The sequence below is a fragment of the Astyanax mexicanus genome, chromosome 1 (assembly GCF_023375975.1).
Source record: "Astyanax mexicanus isolate ESR-SI-001 chromosome 1, AstMex3_surface, whole genome shotgun sequence".
NCBI classification, from domain to species: Eukaryota; Metazoa; Chordata; class Actinopteri; order Characiformes; family Acestrorhamphidae; genus Astyanax; species Astyanax mexicanus.
The window spans coordinates 93,617,111-93,632,721 of record NC_064408.1 but is presented as its reverse complement, the minus strand read 5'-3'; the positions used below and the strand labels follow the sequence as shown (position 1 = coordinate 93,632,721).

The 15,611-nt window shown below is 36.3% G+C and overlaps 1 protein-coding gene across 8 annotated transcripts in view; it reads left to right on the top strand.

Annotated features, from left to right (window-relative positions):
* Positions 1–15,611, top strand: part of relch (RAB11 binding and LisH domain, coiled-coil and HEAT repeat containing) — a 65,582-nt gene that overhangs the window by 30,253 nt on the left and 19,718 nt on the right. For 7 of the 8 annotated variants that reach the window (XM_049485735.1, XM_049485759.1, XM_049485746.1 and 4 more), the window contains 11 exons: positions 3,070–3,182; positions 4,214–4,304; positions 6,872–6,943; positions 7,533–7,673; positions 9,119–9,283; positions 10,095–10,242; positions 10,516–10,672; positions 12,472–12,595; positions 12,740–12,788; positions 14,591–14,670; positions 15,301–15,407. In XM_049485735.1, the coding sequence (XP_049341692.1) occupies positions 3,070–3,182; positions 4,214–4,304; positions 6,872–6,943; positions 7,533–7,673; positions 9,119–9,283; positions 10,095–10,242; positions 10,516–10,672; positions 12,472–12,595; positions 12,740–12,788; positions 14,591–14,670; positions 15,301–15,407 (1,247 nt within the window). The remainder of the gene's footprint in view (positions 1–3,069; positions 3,183–4,213; positions 4,305–6,871; positions 6,944–7,532; positions 7,674–9,118; positions 9,284–10,094; positions 10,243–10,515; positions 10,673–12,471; positions 12,596–12,739; positions 12,789–14,590; positions 14,671–15,300; positions 15,408–15,611) is intronic. The other variant, XM_049485741.1, reaches the window with a different exon arrangement.

Genomic DNA, 15,611 nt, shown 5'->3' with positions numbered 1-15,611 from the left:
TGCTATTTTTACTGTCTGTGAAATCAAATACCTGTATATGCACAATTATTTGCACCGCCACACACAAACACACACACGTCAGTCACACCTGCTGGGTGTATGTGCCCTATAGCTGTGCAGTGGGCCATAATGTCCCCACCCCAGGTCTTTCTGCTTTGCATAGCTGTGTTCTCTTTTACTGACCAAGTGACAGTTTGAGACAAATTAGATGTTCGGCAGAATAGAATTGAGCGAAGGTAAACAGTAATGGAGCTGTGCAGGCAGGACATTTCCTCATTCTTCATCTCTAACAATGGACCCACTCAGTGGACTTTGAACTTTGTCTGTTAGTCTTAACTGTTATTCCTATCTGCACCCCCACCCAACTCCCTTTTCCCTAATATTCAACCCTGCTGCTTAACTGCCCCTCTGGACTTAAAGATACACACAGCCTTGATTGTTTTTGTGCAGTGTTAGGACAAGACTTTACAAGACTTTACTACTTGTAAAAATGATCTTGGGTAGGAATGAATCGGAATGGTGTTTTTGCTTGAAAATAAACTAAATGAAAAAGTGGCCAAAGGCTGAATTATATATATATTTGTATATATTTTTAATATTGCTATTTTCCTGCTTTTTTCACCATTGCAAAAATGTATTTGCTGTATTTTTGTTTTGATTTTTAAATGAATTGTTATTTATTAATATAAAATATTTAGTCCTTTTACTTAATTCTAGTTGCTGAATATATTGATGCATCTTTAGTACTGGGTAAACTTAATCTGCCTCTGGTATATTAGTGATAGAAAATGGGATTAGTCTCTAAAAATATTCTATTCCTTTAATTTAGCAGCAGAAATTGTAGAATGTTATTTTTTTTATTGCACGTACACACATAGCGAGAGTGATGCTATATTGTGCAGTGATGCTATATTATATTTATATTGTATTCTAGTCTGCTGAAGTATGATATAATTTTGAAAAGTTGTCCTAAAAATGTGCAAATACAAACACATGCTTACACACGTACATTCTGTCACACCCTCACACTCTGCTATATACAGCAGCTGCTGCAGAACAATAGGCTGTTAAGTTGTAGTTGCACACCTGCCTGTACAATTAAATACACCGGACGTCTGTGCCTAGTTATAGTGCAGATAATGGACATTTGGCCAGTGTAAAACTGCACTGACTGAGTTATTGATTACCCAATACATTCTCCTCCAAAGAACAAATGTTGAGGAGCTGCAGCCTGAGCAGTGTGTTAAAAATCGCAGTGGTATTTTAGTTTTTTTTTTTTTTTTTTTTAGCTGTGGATGCAGAAAGACCAATTAGGTGCCAGTGAGCATTGCACATATGTGTGATGAGCTGTCATGCTGGCAATCAGCTGGTTCTTGTCTTTTTGATGTTTAACCGTTGATTTCTTTTTGCTCGAATGAGTCAACACTTACATTGAAGCAATTATGTGAATTTGCATGTAATTGCAGGGTTTTGTAGAGGAGGCTTTGAGTGATCGACACACTGTGGACAGACATATTTTTATGTTTTTGTCTGCTTTAAGAGGGCATATTTAGATTTTAATTTAATTAAAGTGGTAGTTTGGCAACAAATCAAGTTTTTACAAGTATAGACTATCAGCCAAGACATGCTGTTCATAAAAAATATCAAACAAAAAAGTGTTTATTTGCGGAATTATTACATTAACTTGTGTCTAGGAAGGTTCTGCATGTTTTTTTTTCTGCATGCCATTTAATTTCCCGTCCCCATGCCTACTGGGTGCCAACGTTGCTCCTGTTCCAGAAGCTGTGTGATTAAAGCCTTAAAGACACACACCCTTTAGTTGGTGGATCTGGGCCAACTAAAATATTTCCTAACTGCCTTTCTGATCTCCTCGCTCATGCAGGTGCTAGACGCAGTAGCTCTTAACTCAATTTTAAAAATCGGTGCTGGTCTGAGCCTGAGAACAACTATGTGCTGGGGGACCTTTGGTAGATAAATTCCCTTAGTGAGGGCAAAAAATGACAGTCCAAACAAATAGACAAGGCGTCAATCTAACCAGAGAGTTGCCACAGATTTTTGTAACTATCTGCTGTATTTTTTTTATTTTTATGTTTTGTCTTCTTTGGCTGAGGGTTTGACCTGCCTTCAAAGGTCTGTCGCAATACTGGATTTAATCAGAGCGGATACATATCAAGAAAACAAATAGTCACTGGTGCACAAAAGTCTTTTATCACCAATAATTGTCCATTATTATTTATTTTTTGGTATCATTAGATTTTGGCAGTAGTTTTTTTTTTACATTGTGTGTTTTTATGATTAATAAACAAATAAAAAGGCCTCAAATAAAATGGAAAATTGCCAGTTTGTAGATATGAGAAGTTTGATAGTGACTAAATGTAGTAAATCTTTTCATATTAGTATTTTACCAAGTATTCATTTTGGAATGTCAGAATTGCTCATAAAAGGCCTGTTACCTACCTAGGCTATTTAAAAACCCAAACTTCAGCCCAGTCCAGCTGAGGCCAGCATATGTTAATGCTTATTATCCCTAAAAATCTACACAAGGCTATGATTCTATGGTATTTCTAAAGATGTGTTGGGCACTTCTTTAGAAATAAATGTTTTGATTGATAAGTAGTCAAGTACTGAAGCTAAATATACCCAAAAAATAAATGTTCGCTTTCACCTTAGGTGAAAAATACCAATAAAAATCAAAAATGGCCGGGAAATTTTCAAAAGATGGCAAGACGTTTCCAACCTTTTAATGTATTAAATATAGTAGCCATGGAAAAACAGTCAGAAGGCTGTACCAATATTTGCAGGTGCTCTTGAGAGGATAGAAGTATTTAGTTATCACTTTACACACACCGACAGTCACACACTTTGTTGAAAGATGGTACTGTGGTTTTAGACCTGTATATTTTTCCCTCTGTGGTGAATTTGGGCCCCGTGTGCAGTTCACTCTCCTCTATCCTCGAACCCTGCCTGCCACAGTGTCCCTTCTCCCCCTTTAGTGTCTGTGGGTGAGCGAGGGAGTGTCCAGTTGTTTGTTCAGGTCTCACACCTGTGTGTGTGCGTGTGTGTTTGCAGGAGCTCATTCCCCTCATCTTGTGCACTGCCTGCCTCCACCCTGAGCCCAAAGAGAGAGACCAGCTGCTGCACATTCTCTTCAACCTTATCAAGAGACCTGACGACGAGCAGAGGTGTGTGAGCATATTATATAGTGGGGCACAGTACGAGAGAGTGTGTTATGGTTGTTAAGATATTATGATAAATCCCATCATGTTACACATTACTTTCACAAACATAAGAAAATGGAACGTGTCATACAATAAAAAAAGAAATACAGTGTAAAACAATTATAGTACCAATAGCACATTACAGGTTAAATTTAATTAATGCATTTTACTGACATTTACTGATATACTTTGTTGTTTTGTTTGTTTTTTAATGATACATTTTTATTCATACTATTTTATTATATTTGTTTCATTGTGTGTAATGCTGTGATAAACAAATAATATTCTGACAATAGCAGAAAAACAGATTTTGACAACAGTAAATTTTAGCACATTTAAAAGTACCATACTTATATAATCTGATGATAAAATAAATTATGTTCAGTCACTCAATGACACTGAGCTGGTCATAGAGGCACCCTCCTCTGCACATTTTTGTGGACAAGAATTTAATTCATAAATGAGTAGTTTAATCAGGTGTGTTGGAATATGGAAAAGCAAAAAAGTACAGGGCAGGGGGCCTAACAATTTTTTCTGGAATCACAATTTTTTGTTTAAATTTTTCTGTTTTCACACATCAGCAGATTTAGAAATGACAGATGACTGAATTCCAATAATAGCTTTCTTGACACAGCTTAAGACATACATGTATGATCCTTACCTTAACTTACTTTCAGTAAACTGCTGCAATATTAAATCTTAAACTGTATAACTGGCAACAGTAGCCCATTTTTTTTACTCTAGACAAGGCAAGTTTATTTAAAATTCAAAAAGATCATTCACATTGCTTAATGTGTAAAAAAGAACGAATAAACGATACACAGTAAATTCATTTATTGCTGCCTGCTGGTCTTAATAAGCCTAGGCGCCCTGCAAGTACTTGTAGACTATTTTTTTCCTTTAAGTATTAGTTAAAGTAAGTAGTAGTTAAAGTTTTTAAAAATAGTCTTCATTTCTGTGGCAGTTCTTAACGCCCTGCTGTTTGTCTTCCCCAGGCAAATGATCCTTATGGGTTGTGTGGCTTTCGCTCGACATGTGGGTCCAACACGGGTGGAGGTGGAACTCTTACCACAGTGCTGGGAACAGGTCAGCTCTTTCACTCTCTCTCTCTTTCTCTCTCTCTCTCTCTCTCTCTCACACACACTCTCACACACACTCTCACACACACTCACACACACGCACACAAACACACACACACAGATACGCTGTATAGTCTGTAAGTGATTGCACAGTGGCATAATTGTTGTTTTAGCTCTGTACACATTCGTTTTGCAATAAACGACCCGTACCTCAGACAATCAAGTGATTTTCTGAAATAGAAGAGTTAGATTGCCCATGCAGACCACCAGTACACAGTACATCCTAAAAATTAGCTCAGTTTCATTCGGGTGTGGACATGACATCTAATATACAATATATATACAATACAATACTATATATATATATATATATATATATATATATATATATATATATATATATATATATATATATATATATAAGCCCCTTTCAAGGGTACTGGCTGTTTACCTCCATACTAAATGAACTGTGTGGCCATTTACAGCCCTTTTATACAGCATGCAGTTGTATAATTGGTTCTTAGATGTTTCTTGGCAAGCCGTGTGCCTTGGCATTATTAGTTCATGCACAAAGCCTCAACAGACATCTGGAGCCCGTTGATGTTGTTTCCCAGTATAAGGACCAAAGAAATGTCAGTGCCGGTAAAGCAGGCTATCATATGAGGCTGAAACGGCAGACCACAGTGAACCACAGTACTGGATGAGTGAAGAAGAATACTTGCACTGCAGTCTTGAAGAAAAGCTGCTGGACACATCAGAAACACTACGCAAGATGCAGCTGTGGCTGTATCAAAGGCTGTAATAAAGAGAAGACAACACCAGCCTGATCTCAAAAATGTTAGTACAAGATGCAAACCACTGGAAAACCTCAGAAATAAAACGGGCAGGTCACAGTTTGCTAAAAACACTTAAAAGAAAAAAACGCCTGAGACTTGGATACAGCTGGATCAGAGTGGTGAAATGTCCAACATGTGCAGAAGAAGCTGCTTAGAATTTAAAAAGAAGACATGTCTTCAAATGCGGTATATGCTGCCTAATTCCATACCTTTTATTTGGGGATGCATAATGAGTTCAGAATCATATTAAAACAAGATTATGTGAGAAAATAGGGTTCCTTGCTCCTAAGCTTCCACTACAGAGACTTGAGCCACTTTTAAGGACATACATATTACGTGCATTTCTGGACAAGCTGCTGCTTTTGAATCTGACAAATTTGACTGATGTTTCAGTTTGATATTGGATGAGGTACTCATTGACATTAGAAGTGCCAAATGTTTTGAGACACTGAACTATTGCACATATGGTTTCAATTTTACGGCATTTGTAAGCGTGTATAGAAATGCATATGTTTTAGAAAATAATAGTTTATAATATAGTTTTTCAAAATTAAAAATATTAGTATAGAACTAGATTTCTCATATTCAGGTTTATGCAGTGGTAAGGTGACTCAAATCCAATTTTGTCACCAAATCTAGATATCAGAACTAATCTCAGAGAATGCATTCCATTTCACAATAAGATGGCTGTGCTCTTTAGCCAGACCCACTTCATTGGTTCACATCCCTGGATTCTATAAACATTTTTTAAGCTTTTTATTTTAAGTTTGGGCACCCCTGATCATTTTCATGATTTTTCTTTATAAATCATTGATTGTTTGGATTAGCAATTCAAGTTAATTATATCATGTAGCAGACGAACACAGTGATATTTGAGAAGTGAAATGAAGTTTATAGGATTTACAGAAAGTGAATAATAATGATTTAAATAAAATTAGGCAGGTGCAAAAATTAAATCACCCTGGTCGTTTTGATGATTTAAATACCTTTAGCTCTAATTATTGAACACAAAATTTGTTGGGTAAGCCTATTGATCATTGACCTACATACATAGGTGAAGTCAATTATAAGAAAGAGTTAAGCAGGCCAGTTGCAAATTTCTGATCCAAACAATGAATTATTTATAAAGGAAAATTTACAATTATCAGCACAAACTTTCTCATACCACTGTCAATACTCTTATTATAAGCTACTATGAACCATTTCATTAATTAATTTACATTTTACGAATGCAAAGCACTGTATTTTTTTTTTAAGTATATTTCTGTCAGAGCCGGAAAAAAAAAACGGACCTCACAAGTTGTACTTTTTTCCCACCTCGCATGTGATTCTCATAAATGCGAAAAGCCGAGTACCTACTCACACACAGACGCAGACAAAGTACACTCATTACAGATGTGTAACTTCCCATTTTACCATCAAAGCCTCAAAAATAACTAAAGCAAATCCCTCAAGCATTTGTTTTAAGTCCTAAAATGTCGTGTAGGATCATTTCATTGTGTTTCTGCACCTGTTTATCTTAACAACACCACAATGGGGAGAAACTGTAATTTTCAGAGCCGTCACTAGGTTTTGCAATGGAAGGAACTGGTTCATGACGAGCTGTTTCATAAAGAAAAGAGAAGGAGGCTGGTAAACACAGTGGGGAAAGCAATCCTGTGGTCAGGACGTGGACTGATTTTGCCATGTTGTGTCTTTGTCTATGTGTGTGTGTGTGTGTGTGTGTGTTTGTATCCAGATAAACCACAAGTACCCAGAGAGGAGGCTGCTGGTGGCAGAGTCTTGTGGAGCGCTGGCCCCCTACCTAACCGTAAGTCTCACTCATTCAGCCACATAGTATTTATCTGGAAAATTACCATCATAGAACTGTATACTGTGTGCATGTACGAATTGCAGATATGATGGAAAATCTGAAAAGAATCTAACTGTAAAATCTAGCTTTATATAACACTTTGGAGCAGATAAACATGAAACTGTTGGCAACATGCCTGATGCAGTGGAACATTGGAACAGTGGATCCATGTTCTCTAGAATGATGGTGCTCCATTAAGTACTTTCATTTGACTTGGAGAGTTGGGAGTGAGGTGGGGTGGTGATCATCCAACATCCTGACTTCACTTCATGCAAATAAATCCTCACAGCAATCTTTCAGTCCAAACTAGTAGAAAGCATTCTCTAGAGAGTAAACACAGTTACACAACTAAAGCAGGATGAACTCTTTTCAATACCCTTAATTTCAGAAGATACAGTGAATGAGCAAGTGTTCCAATACATGTGTCTACCTTGATTGATAATACTTTTTACAATATCACTCTGATTTTAGCATGATTTAAAGTAAATTGTTAAAACTCAGTGAAGTAAGTGTATGTGTGTGTGTCTGTCTGTGTTGCTGCTGGCAGAAGGAGATCCGCAGCTCTCTGGTGCTGTCAATGCTGCAGCAGATGCTGGCAGAGGATAAAGCTGACATGGTGCGAGAGGCAGTGGTCAAGAGTCTGGGCATCATAATGGGCTATATTGACGATCCAGACAAATACTCCCAGGTGTGTATCAATGTGTGAGCATATTTTAAGATTGTGAGGCAATTTCATGGCCTAAAGTGTGAGAATTGTAGGACAACTCCAACTACACTTTTAACAAAAATTGTAAATTTAAAATGATATTTGCCATTGATATAATGTTAACATAATGTCATAATGCAATTACAGCTTTACAAATAGCAATGACGTTTTTTATTATTAAGAATATTCAGACATTGCTTATATTTTATAATGTAAGTAAATTAAAAGTAAATAAAATAATTCACATTCATTGGTTCTCCTTGCTAAGAAAAGCATAATGTTCAGTATTGAGGTCAGCAAAAATTCGATAACATGACTATGGTAACAGACCTCATCATATAGTACCATATAGTATCGTTCACAATAATATCGGCAACATTTTTGAATATTGTAAACAATATTATATCCTAAAATAACGCGCCATATCACCCACCCCTTATTATCACATCAGGGTACTACTTTTTTTACTGTTTTTAGCAAAACTAATTTATTTTACTTTAATCCTGGATATATGGAGGTATTTATATTGCCTTATTAGTATCATTGACTTCTGTTACAAAATTGATTAAAGTCTTGTATTTTTCTTTTTATATTTCAGTTTGGGGTGTGCCATATCATATCTTAATTCAGATAAGATATATCTTAATATCTTAATTCAGTGATTTGTCGTAACACCGAGAGTATCGTTATCCCGAAAATACCATGAAATATTGTATACCATGAAGTTTTTAGGGCCAAATCGCCCACCCCTACCTTTGTACACTTTTTTTTTCCTCATCCAAAAAAAATCATAAATCCAACAACTCAGTTTTTCAGTACTTTCCTCAAATAGTCAGTTCCTTAAATATTTAGACAGGGAAATAAGTTTTGTAATGTTGCCTTTATACACCACCTCAGTGGATTTAAAGGGCTCAGTTTTCTTTTTGTTCATCCAAAAAGTTATTTTGAAAGGCATTTCATTGGTAGCCCACTACTAAATAGTAGCACATGGTCTAGAGTCAGAATTAAATTCACTTTATACACACATTTATACAAGCCAGCATTTGTTTTGTTTTTCTAAACTTTTTAAAATGACTTTATTCCATTTTATTTTCTTTATTGAGAACAGAAGAAAAGGCCGGAAACCACCAAGTGTTTTTGCGCAACCGAGAATTACCAGGCTTCATATATACAGCCTTCTAAGCTAATTAGAGAAGTTTGAAAGCTTGTGTGCTTTTGAAACCTCGTATATTAGAAGGATATTCATCTAAGAGAAGGAAAATGTTTGTAGCTTTAATGAGTTTTTATTGCAGGGAATGTTGGAGCCTCATTATTGGCCCATTCATTGTCCAAATGTTTTTTATTTGACAGCAGAACTCCTAAGGCATGACTGTTTTTAAACCACTCTTCTGTTTCATGTATTCATTTGTTGAATGTTTGTGTCACAGGGATTCGAGCTGATGCTCCTGTCTCTGGGAGATCTGTCTGAAAGAGTCGTTGTTGCGACTCATCAAGTGTTTATTCCTGCCTTCGCTGCGTGGACGGTAGAGCTGGGAAACCTGCAGGCTCAGCTCATTCCCTCACTGCTCAGCCGCATAGAAAAACTACTGCAGGTAAGACCCTTCAAGCACACACACACACCTCTGTGTACTTAACTACACAGTGATTTTTTTTCTCTCATGTATTGTTGAACTTGAAAGTTGCAAAATTGCAGATTTTAAATATTTAATTTATACAGTTGTGCTTAGAGATGTTTCATCCTTTAAACTTTATTTTTGACATTGAAACAAATAGAAAGAATTTCAGACTTAAATGTATTTTTTCTAAATATAAATGGAGTGCAAATATAATTCATTGTGCAATTGTTGCATTTGAATTGTGTGGAAAAGTAACAAATATACTTGTATAGCAAAACATTCGCCACATTCTCTGCAAAACCTCATATCTTGTAAAGTGAAGTGAAATCTAGCATCATATTCCTCATTACAGTACATTGTACATTATTTGGAAGATTATTTTTTATATATAAGCATTTTATTTCAGATGTTTTTGAGCATTTTTCTTGAACAAATATATATATATATTTTTTTAATTAAAAATTCCATAATAAAAAGGTTTGTTGTCACACAAAAGCTTCATATCTCCGAAACCACAACTTTTACAGGAACATTAAAAGAAAACTCTTTTAAGTTAATATTTCAAAGTCATTTTTGAGAATTTATATTTGTTTATTCATGATGAATTGTTGACACAATATAAAAAAAATACTGCTGGGTTCTTGTTATGTCACAAAAGTATAAAGAGTTGAGATAAAAGTTGTGTTTTGTGTAACTATCACAATATGTATTACTCATATAATGGCTTGATTATTCACCTGTGGAGATTTATTTTTATACCCTTCCCTTCTCTTGTTTCTCTCTTTAGCAGGGAGAGCATAGTTTAGATGAACACAAGCTGCACACGTTCCTCTCAGCTCTGCAGTCTCTGATCCCCCCTCTCTTCGCCCTGGTGCTGCAGAACGCCCCTTTCACCAGCCGAGCTAAACTACAGAGCGACATCACTCCCATCGAGGGTAAGGAGCAGCTAGAGACGTACACACACACACACACACGCACACTTACTTTCACTCGCTTGCTTGTCTCCACATTCTAAACTGAGCGATGTTTGGCTGCTTTTTGCTGGCTTACAGTAACTGCAGGGCTCCAGCTCTGCTCTGTGGTTTCGGCTGTGCTATCAAAGTGCCCTTTCATTTACATGCTGTAGTTCTGTTGAATGATTTGCTCGGTTTTTGGTCTATTCTTGGCTCTTACGGAAGCTGTGCGTGTATGTGTGTATGACCCCACAGTGACCCGGTTCCCGCGGCCTGCCTCCCCGCTGCAGGACGTGGCCACCATCATAGGCAGCCGGGAGCAGCTGGCTGTCCTGCTGCAGCTTTATGAACACCAGCTCCAGCACGAGGGCACCACCGGCTGGGATAGCCTGCTGTGGGTGGTCAACCAGCTGTAAGTGGCTGTCGACTCTCTCTTTTTTCTCTCAACTCCAAAGTTTAACTTTTTTTCACTGTTCTATAACAGTTAGGTGAAAACTAGTATTTACACAGTCTTGCAGCATTAATTTAAATAGCTTATCACAAAAAAACTTTGATTTTACCAAATTAAAAACCTCTGGAATATAATCAAGAGGAAGATGAATGATCACAAGCCATCAAACCAAGCTGAACTGCTTGAATTGTTGCACCAGGAGTGGAATAAAGTTATCCAAAAGCAGTGAAAATGATGCATGAAAACTGTGATATAAAACCAGTGTTTACCCACCAAATATTGATTTCTGAACATTATACATATCAACTTCTTTTCTTTGCATTATTTGTAGTCTGAGAGCTCTGAATCTTTTTTTTTATTTCAGTCATTTCTCATTTTCTGCAAATAAATGCCTTAAATTACAATATTTTAATTTAGAATTTGCGAAAAATGATGTCCATAGTTTGTAGAATAAAACAACAATGTTCATTTTACTCAAACATATACCTATAAATAGCAAAATCAGAGAAACCGATTCAGTCTAAAGTCTGATTCAAACTGAAATGGTCTCTTATTTTTTTCCAGAGCTGTATATCACAAAAATAAATCTTAAAAACTTTCACTGGCACAATCTTCCCTTTTCTTCTGAGCATCGCTCATTTGCTTTTTTTCTTGGAAGACCACTGTCACTTATCTAAATTTGGCATCTGGCTGCAACCAGTCGGAGTAAAGTGGGCAGATAGGGGGTTGGGGCTTATGCTCTGCACAAACCCACACACCCAAATGATTGGTGTAGCTTATTTCTACTTCTACATCACTACTACCTACATATTCCAAATGCAGTCCATTACCCAAGACAGGTTTGGTGTCTGAAGTTGCTTCTTTAGTTTTTTGCCCTGGATATTTTAGGCTCATGTAGCCAACAGATAATAGAATCTTACCATTTGCCGATTAGCATTGTGCTAACTGCGGATGTCAAAATTGTTTTACTTGGAGAGGATCGGGGACACCCTCACCTGTATTCTTTGTGAGGTTTTATCTTGTGAGTGAAGCTCTGAAACACTGGCCAACATACTCATGGCAAGAAACATTTAACATTCCTCAGTCCACAATGCCTTGTGTTTACCGGGATATGGTACAGAAGGCACTACCATCCACTGTGGACAGCACAGTGATGTGATCGACTGCATCTGAATAGAATTTCCATGCAAACAGACAAACAACTAAGAAAAAAACACAAACATCATATCAGAATTTCTACTGATCCATTCATCAAAAAATGTTGACACAGTGTAAAGGACCGTTACAGTTACAACAAAAATGGAGATTGTTTTTTATTGGACAGCGATGAAATGCACTGCATGAATGATAAGTATGCACCATAATTACTGACTTATAAGCTTCCACTATGCTTTACCAGCTACATTAGCTGGTAGCTAACAGCTGACTGAGTTCATTTAGGGTGAGAGGGAGAGTTGTGCCAATGTGATTATTTGGCAAGTTATCACTGAGTGTAAAAGTAAGAACTGACTCGTTGACAAAGTTCAACCTATAAAAATAAAGAACTCGTGGAAATTGATGTTCAAAGCTTTTTTGAACACATTTTAGTCTCACTCACCATTTCCTCTCAGAGGCTCATGTTTAACTTGGTCCTGATTTGCCGTCTCTGCATTGTTTGTTTAGTGAATGTTGGGTTTGATTTGTGTGGTCCTGAGCTTGAGGCTGCTGTGGATCTCAGTCTCTCTCTCTTTTTTTCTCTCTCTCCCTTTCTCCCCCGGCAGTCTTCCTCAGCTCATAGAAATCGTCGGCCGTATCAATGTTGCCTCCACCACCTGCGTGCATGAATTCTCCAGATTCTTCTGGAGGTTGTGCCGAACGTTTGGCAAGACGTTTACCAACACCAAGGTAGGTCATGTCAGAGGGGGGTGACATATATTTAGCTCCTGGGGTGATTTATTGGGTGGTTTAGCTTCCCACACCAAGAGTTTGTGTTTCTGGTTTGAGCTCAGTAGGTTTCAGCTGAACCTTCTCTGTCTCTTCTCTCTGAAGGTGAAGCCTCAATTCCAAGAAATCCTGCGGTTATCCGAGGAGAACGTGGGTAAGAAAGAGTTCAGTTAACCAAGAATAACACTCTTACTGTGGATGGAAGAACAAATACACTCTCTCTCTCTCACACACACACACACACACACACGTCATACTATATATACGATTACATGGACTTTTGTTCTTGCATCTCCAAAATGGTATATTTATTTCAGATAGAAAAAAAAACTTTCTTACGTAAGCAATTTTTATTTTCTATTGGTTGATAAATCCTGAAATGATCATACTGTAGTACAGAAGGTCTTGCCATTAGTAGTGTATTATTTACCATTTCTACCAGGTTATAAAATAATGAAACATACTATTTGTTTTAGTTTGTATTATTTAAACCTTTTTTTAAGTTCAATTATTGTGTCCAAAAATATAATATGACAATTTAATATTTTTATCAGTATATATAAATGCAATCTAATCCATGTTTCATCACATAATGTGAATCTGACAGTTATTACTACTTATATTGGTACAACCTTTCTTGATGAATGAATCAATAAAAAGTATTCAAAATAGCTTGGAATAAAATATTTTATATTAATTTACAATAAAAGCTAAGACTTTTTTTTCCTTCACCTGTTAAATTGAAGATATGAGGTTTTTGCATCACAAAGATGAGATAAAGTTTAAATAAGTAGTACATCATAAGTATATCACTTTTATAAAATCACACACCACTAGCCCCTTTTATCACTGTTATTGGAATTTTGGTTAAAAAGTGCTTAAATGCTACATGTTCACCAGTAATAGGTATTTTAAACACTGTGAAATTGTTAGCCATGTACTCTAAATAATGTATTACTCATTTTGATAATTTTTAATAAAAATTTGTTTCCTACTACTACAAATTGCTAGAATGCTAGCATGCACTCAGTTGTATTTGGAGGAATAAATAATGCCATGCTAATTAAAAAATTACAAATTTTACAGATAATTTATTACAGGTCAAGAGTATGATGAGAACAAGCAATTCAGTTGGAAAAAATTAAACATATTATATTGGTGTTACTTGTACGTTCATTTATATTGATCTTTCTTGACTAATGACTTGAACACTCCACCCCCTCCTCCTAAATCCCACTGGCCCATTTAGATAACCCCAATTCTGGAAGTTTAGGAATGATGTTCCAAGTGTAAATACATCATTATTATGCCTTCTGAGAAAAGCTTTTGTCATCACACTTTTATATAGAACAGTATCTTACACTGAGTTGTTTTAAACTCTACACTCACAATGTAACAGAACCGATTGAGCTCCAGGAGCTTCTGACAGGGGAACTCAGGTGGCCCTGTTTAAAGCTGCAGTAAAACTCAGCAGGAGAATTTGCAGGATTCGTTAACTGTAAACACTGCACACATTTAACCAAGCTTGCCTGGTCTGTGAAAAAGCGTATTAATGTTCATTAACTGTCCAAAACTAAAGAACTTTTTCATTATGTTAGTGTTGCTTCCAGGCTGTTGGTCTGTAACAAACATTCTTCTTGCTTTGCTTCTGCAGTTCTGTTTAAACAGACTATGTTAAATGCATATTTTTACATTTCATTGCAAGCGAGGTTTTTCTCTCACTCCTTAAAAATAAAGAAAAAGCTTGTGGTTAAATACTCTGCCAAGGAAATCCTTTCCATTTTCATTGTGTCTGAATGTGTTTTTCTCTGCTTAAATACAGTTTTTGAACTAACACATGGTGTCCCATGAAGAATTCTTTCCTGGAATTGTCTTGTAGAATTATAATGTGGTGATTGTAGCTGCAAAACCACACACTGCCAGGAATTTTTACATTTCACATATCATTTCTTTTAGATGCCAGTGCTGGTAATGGCATTTTGACCAAGGCCACGGTACCCATCTATGCAACCGGGGTGCTGACATGCTACAACCAGGTCAGAGCTCTGTTTTAACAGTTGTTTTATTTGTTACTTGTCTTTACTCTGGTTCATTTGCTTGTAGCTTTGTAGCTAAAATTTGACTAGCTTTCCATAATGTAAAACAACTTCACCACTAATTATCATATCTGATGCAGTGCCTTTCCTTTCATCCATATGTTCCTTGACTTCCAGTATAGTCAGACTGTAAGCCTTTATATTCAGTAAATTTATTACATTATATCCCATTAGTTTTTTCTTTGATAGGCCTGGAAAAAGGGCAACTATTTTTCATTCAGTCAGTATTTATGATGATGTTTATATGGTGGTAGCCGGTTAGTTGAACTGCTTACTTGCTTACTAGTCTGCTATAATGTTAAGAATATGGATTCTTAATAAACATAATTGTATTCTCCCTAGATAAAAAAAAAAAAAAAGAACAAAAACACAATTTTAAGTGTATGATACAAAAAGTATACTGACTCATTTTAGTTACTAATTTTGGAATAATCATTTCTAATAATAACTCTTTTCATGTGGTTTTTATTATTTTACAGCTAGCTACATTTAAGTATCACTTGGCAAAGACTAAACAATGCATTTTCTCTTTCTCTCTCTTTTTCTCTTGCTGTTTATTAAACTTTACAGGAGGAAGACCGCAAGTTATTGGTGGGCTTCTTGGAGGACGTTATGACCACTCTATCTCTTTCCCATGCTCCTCTCGACAGTCTGAAAGCTTCATTTGTGGAGCTGGGGTACGAATCTGCTCTTTGAGCAAAACACACGGCAGTCAAAACCAGGGTGCTTTGGTTCATCAACATTAGCGCTCTTATCTATCTTTTTAGCCATATCGCTGTGATTGCTTCAAAATAGTTTCTCCTGAATCACTCTGCTTGGAATTTCTGCTGTTGATATTTTTTTTTCTTATCCTGTCATTTCCCTTAAAGGCCAGCTTTATT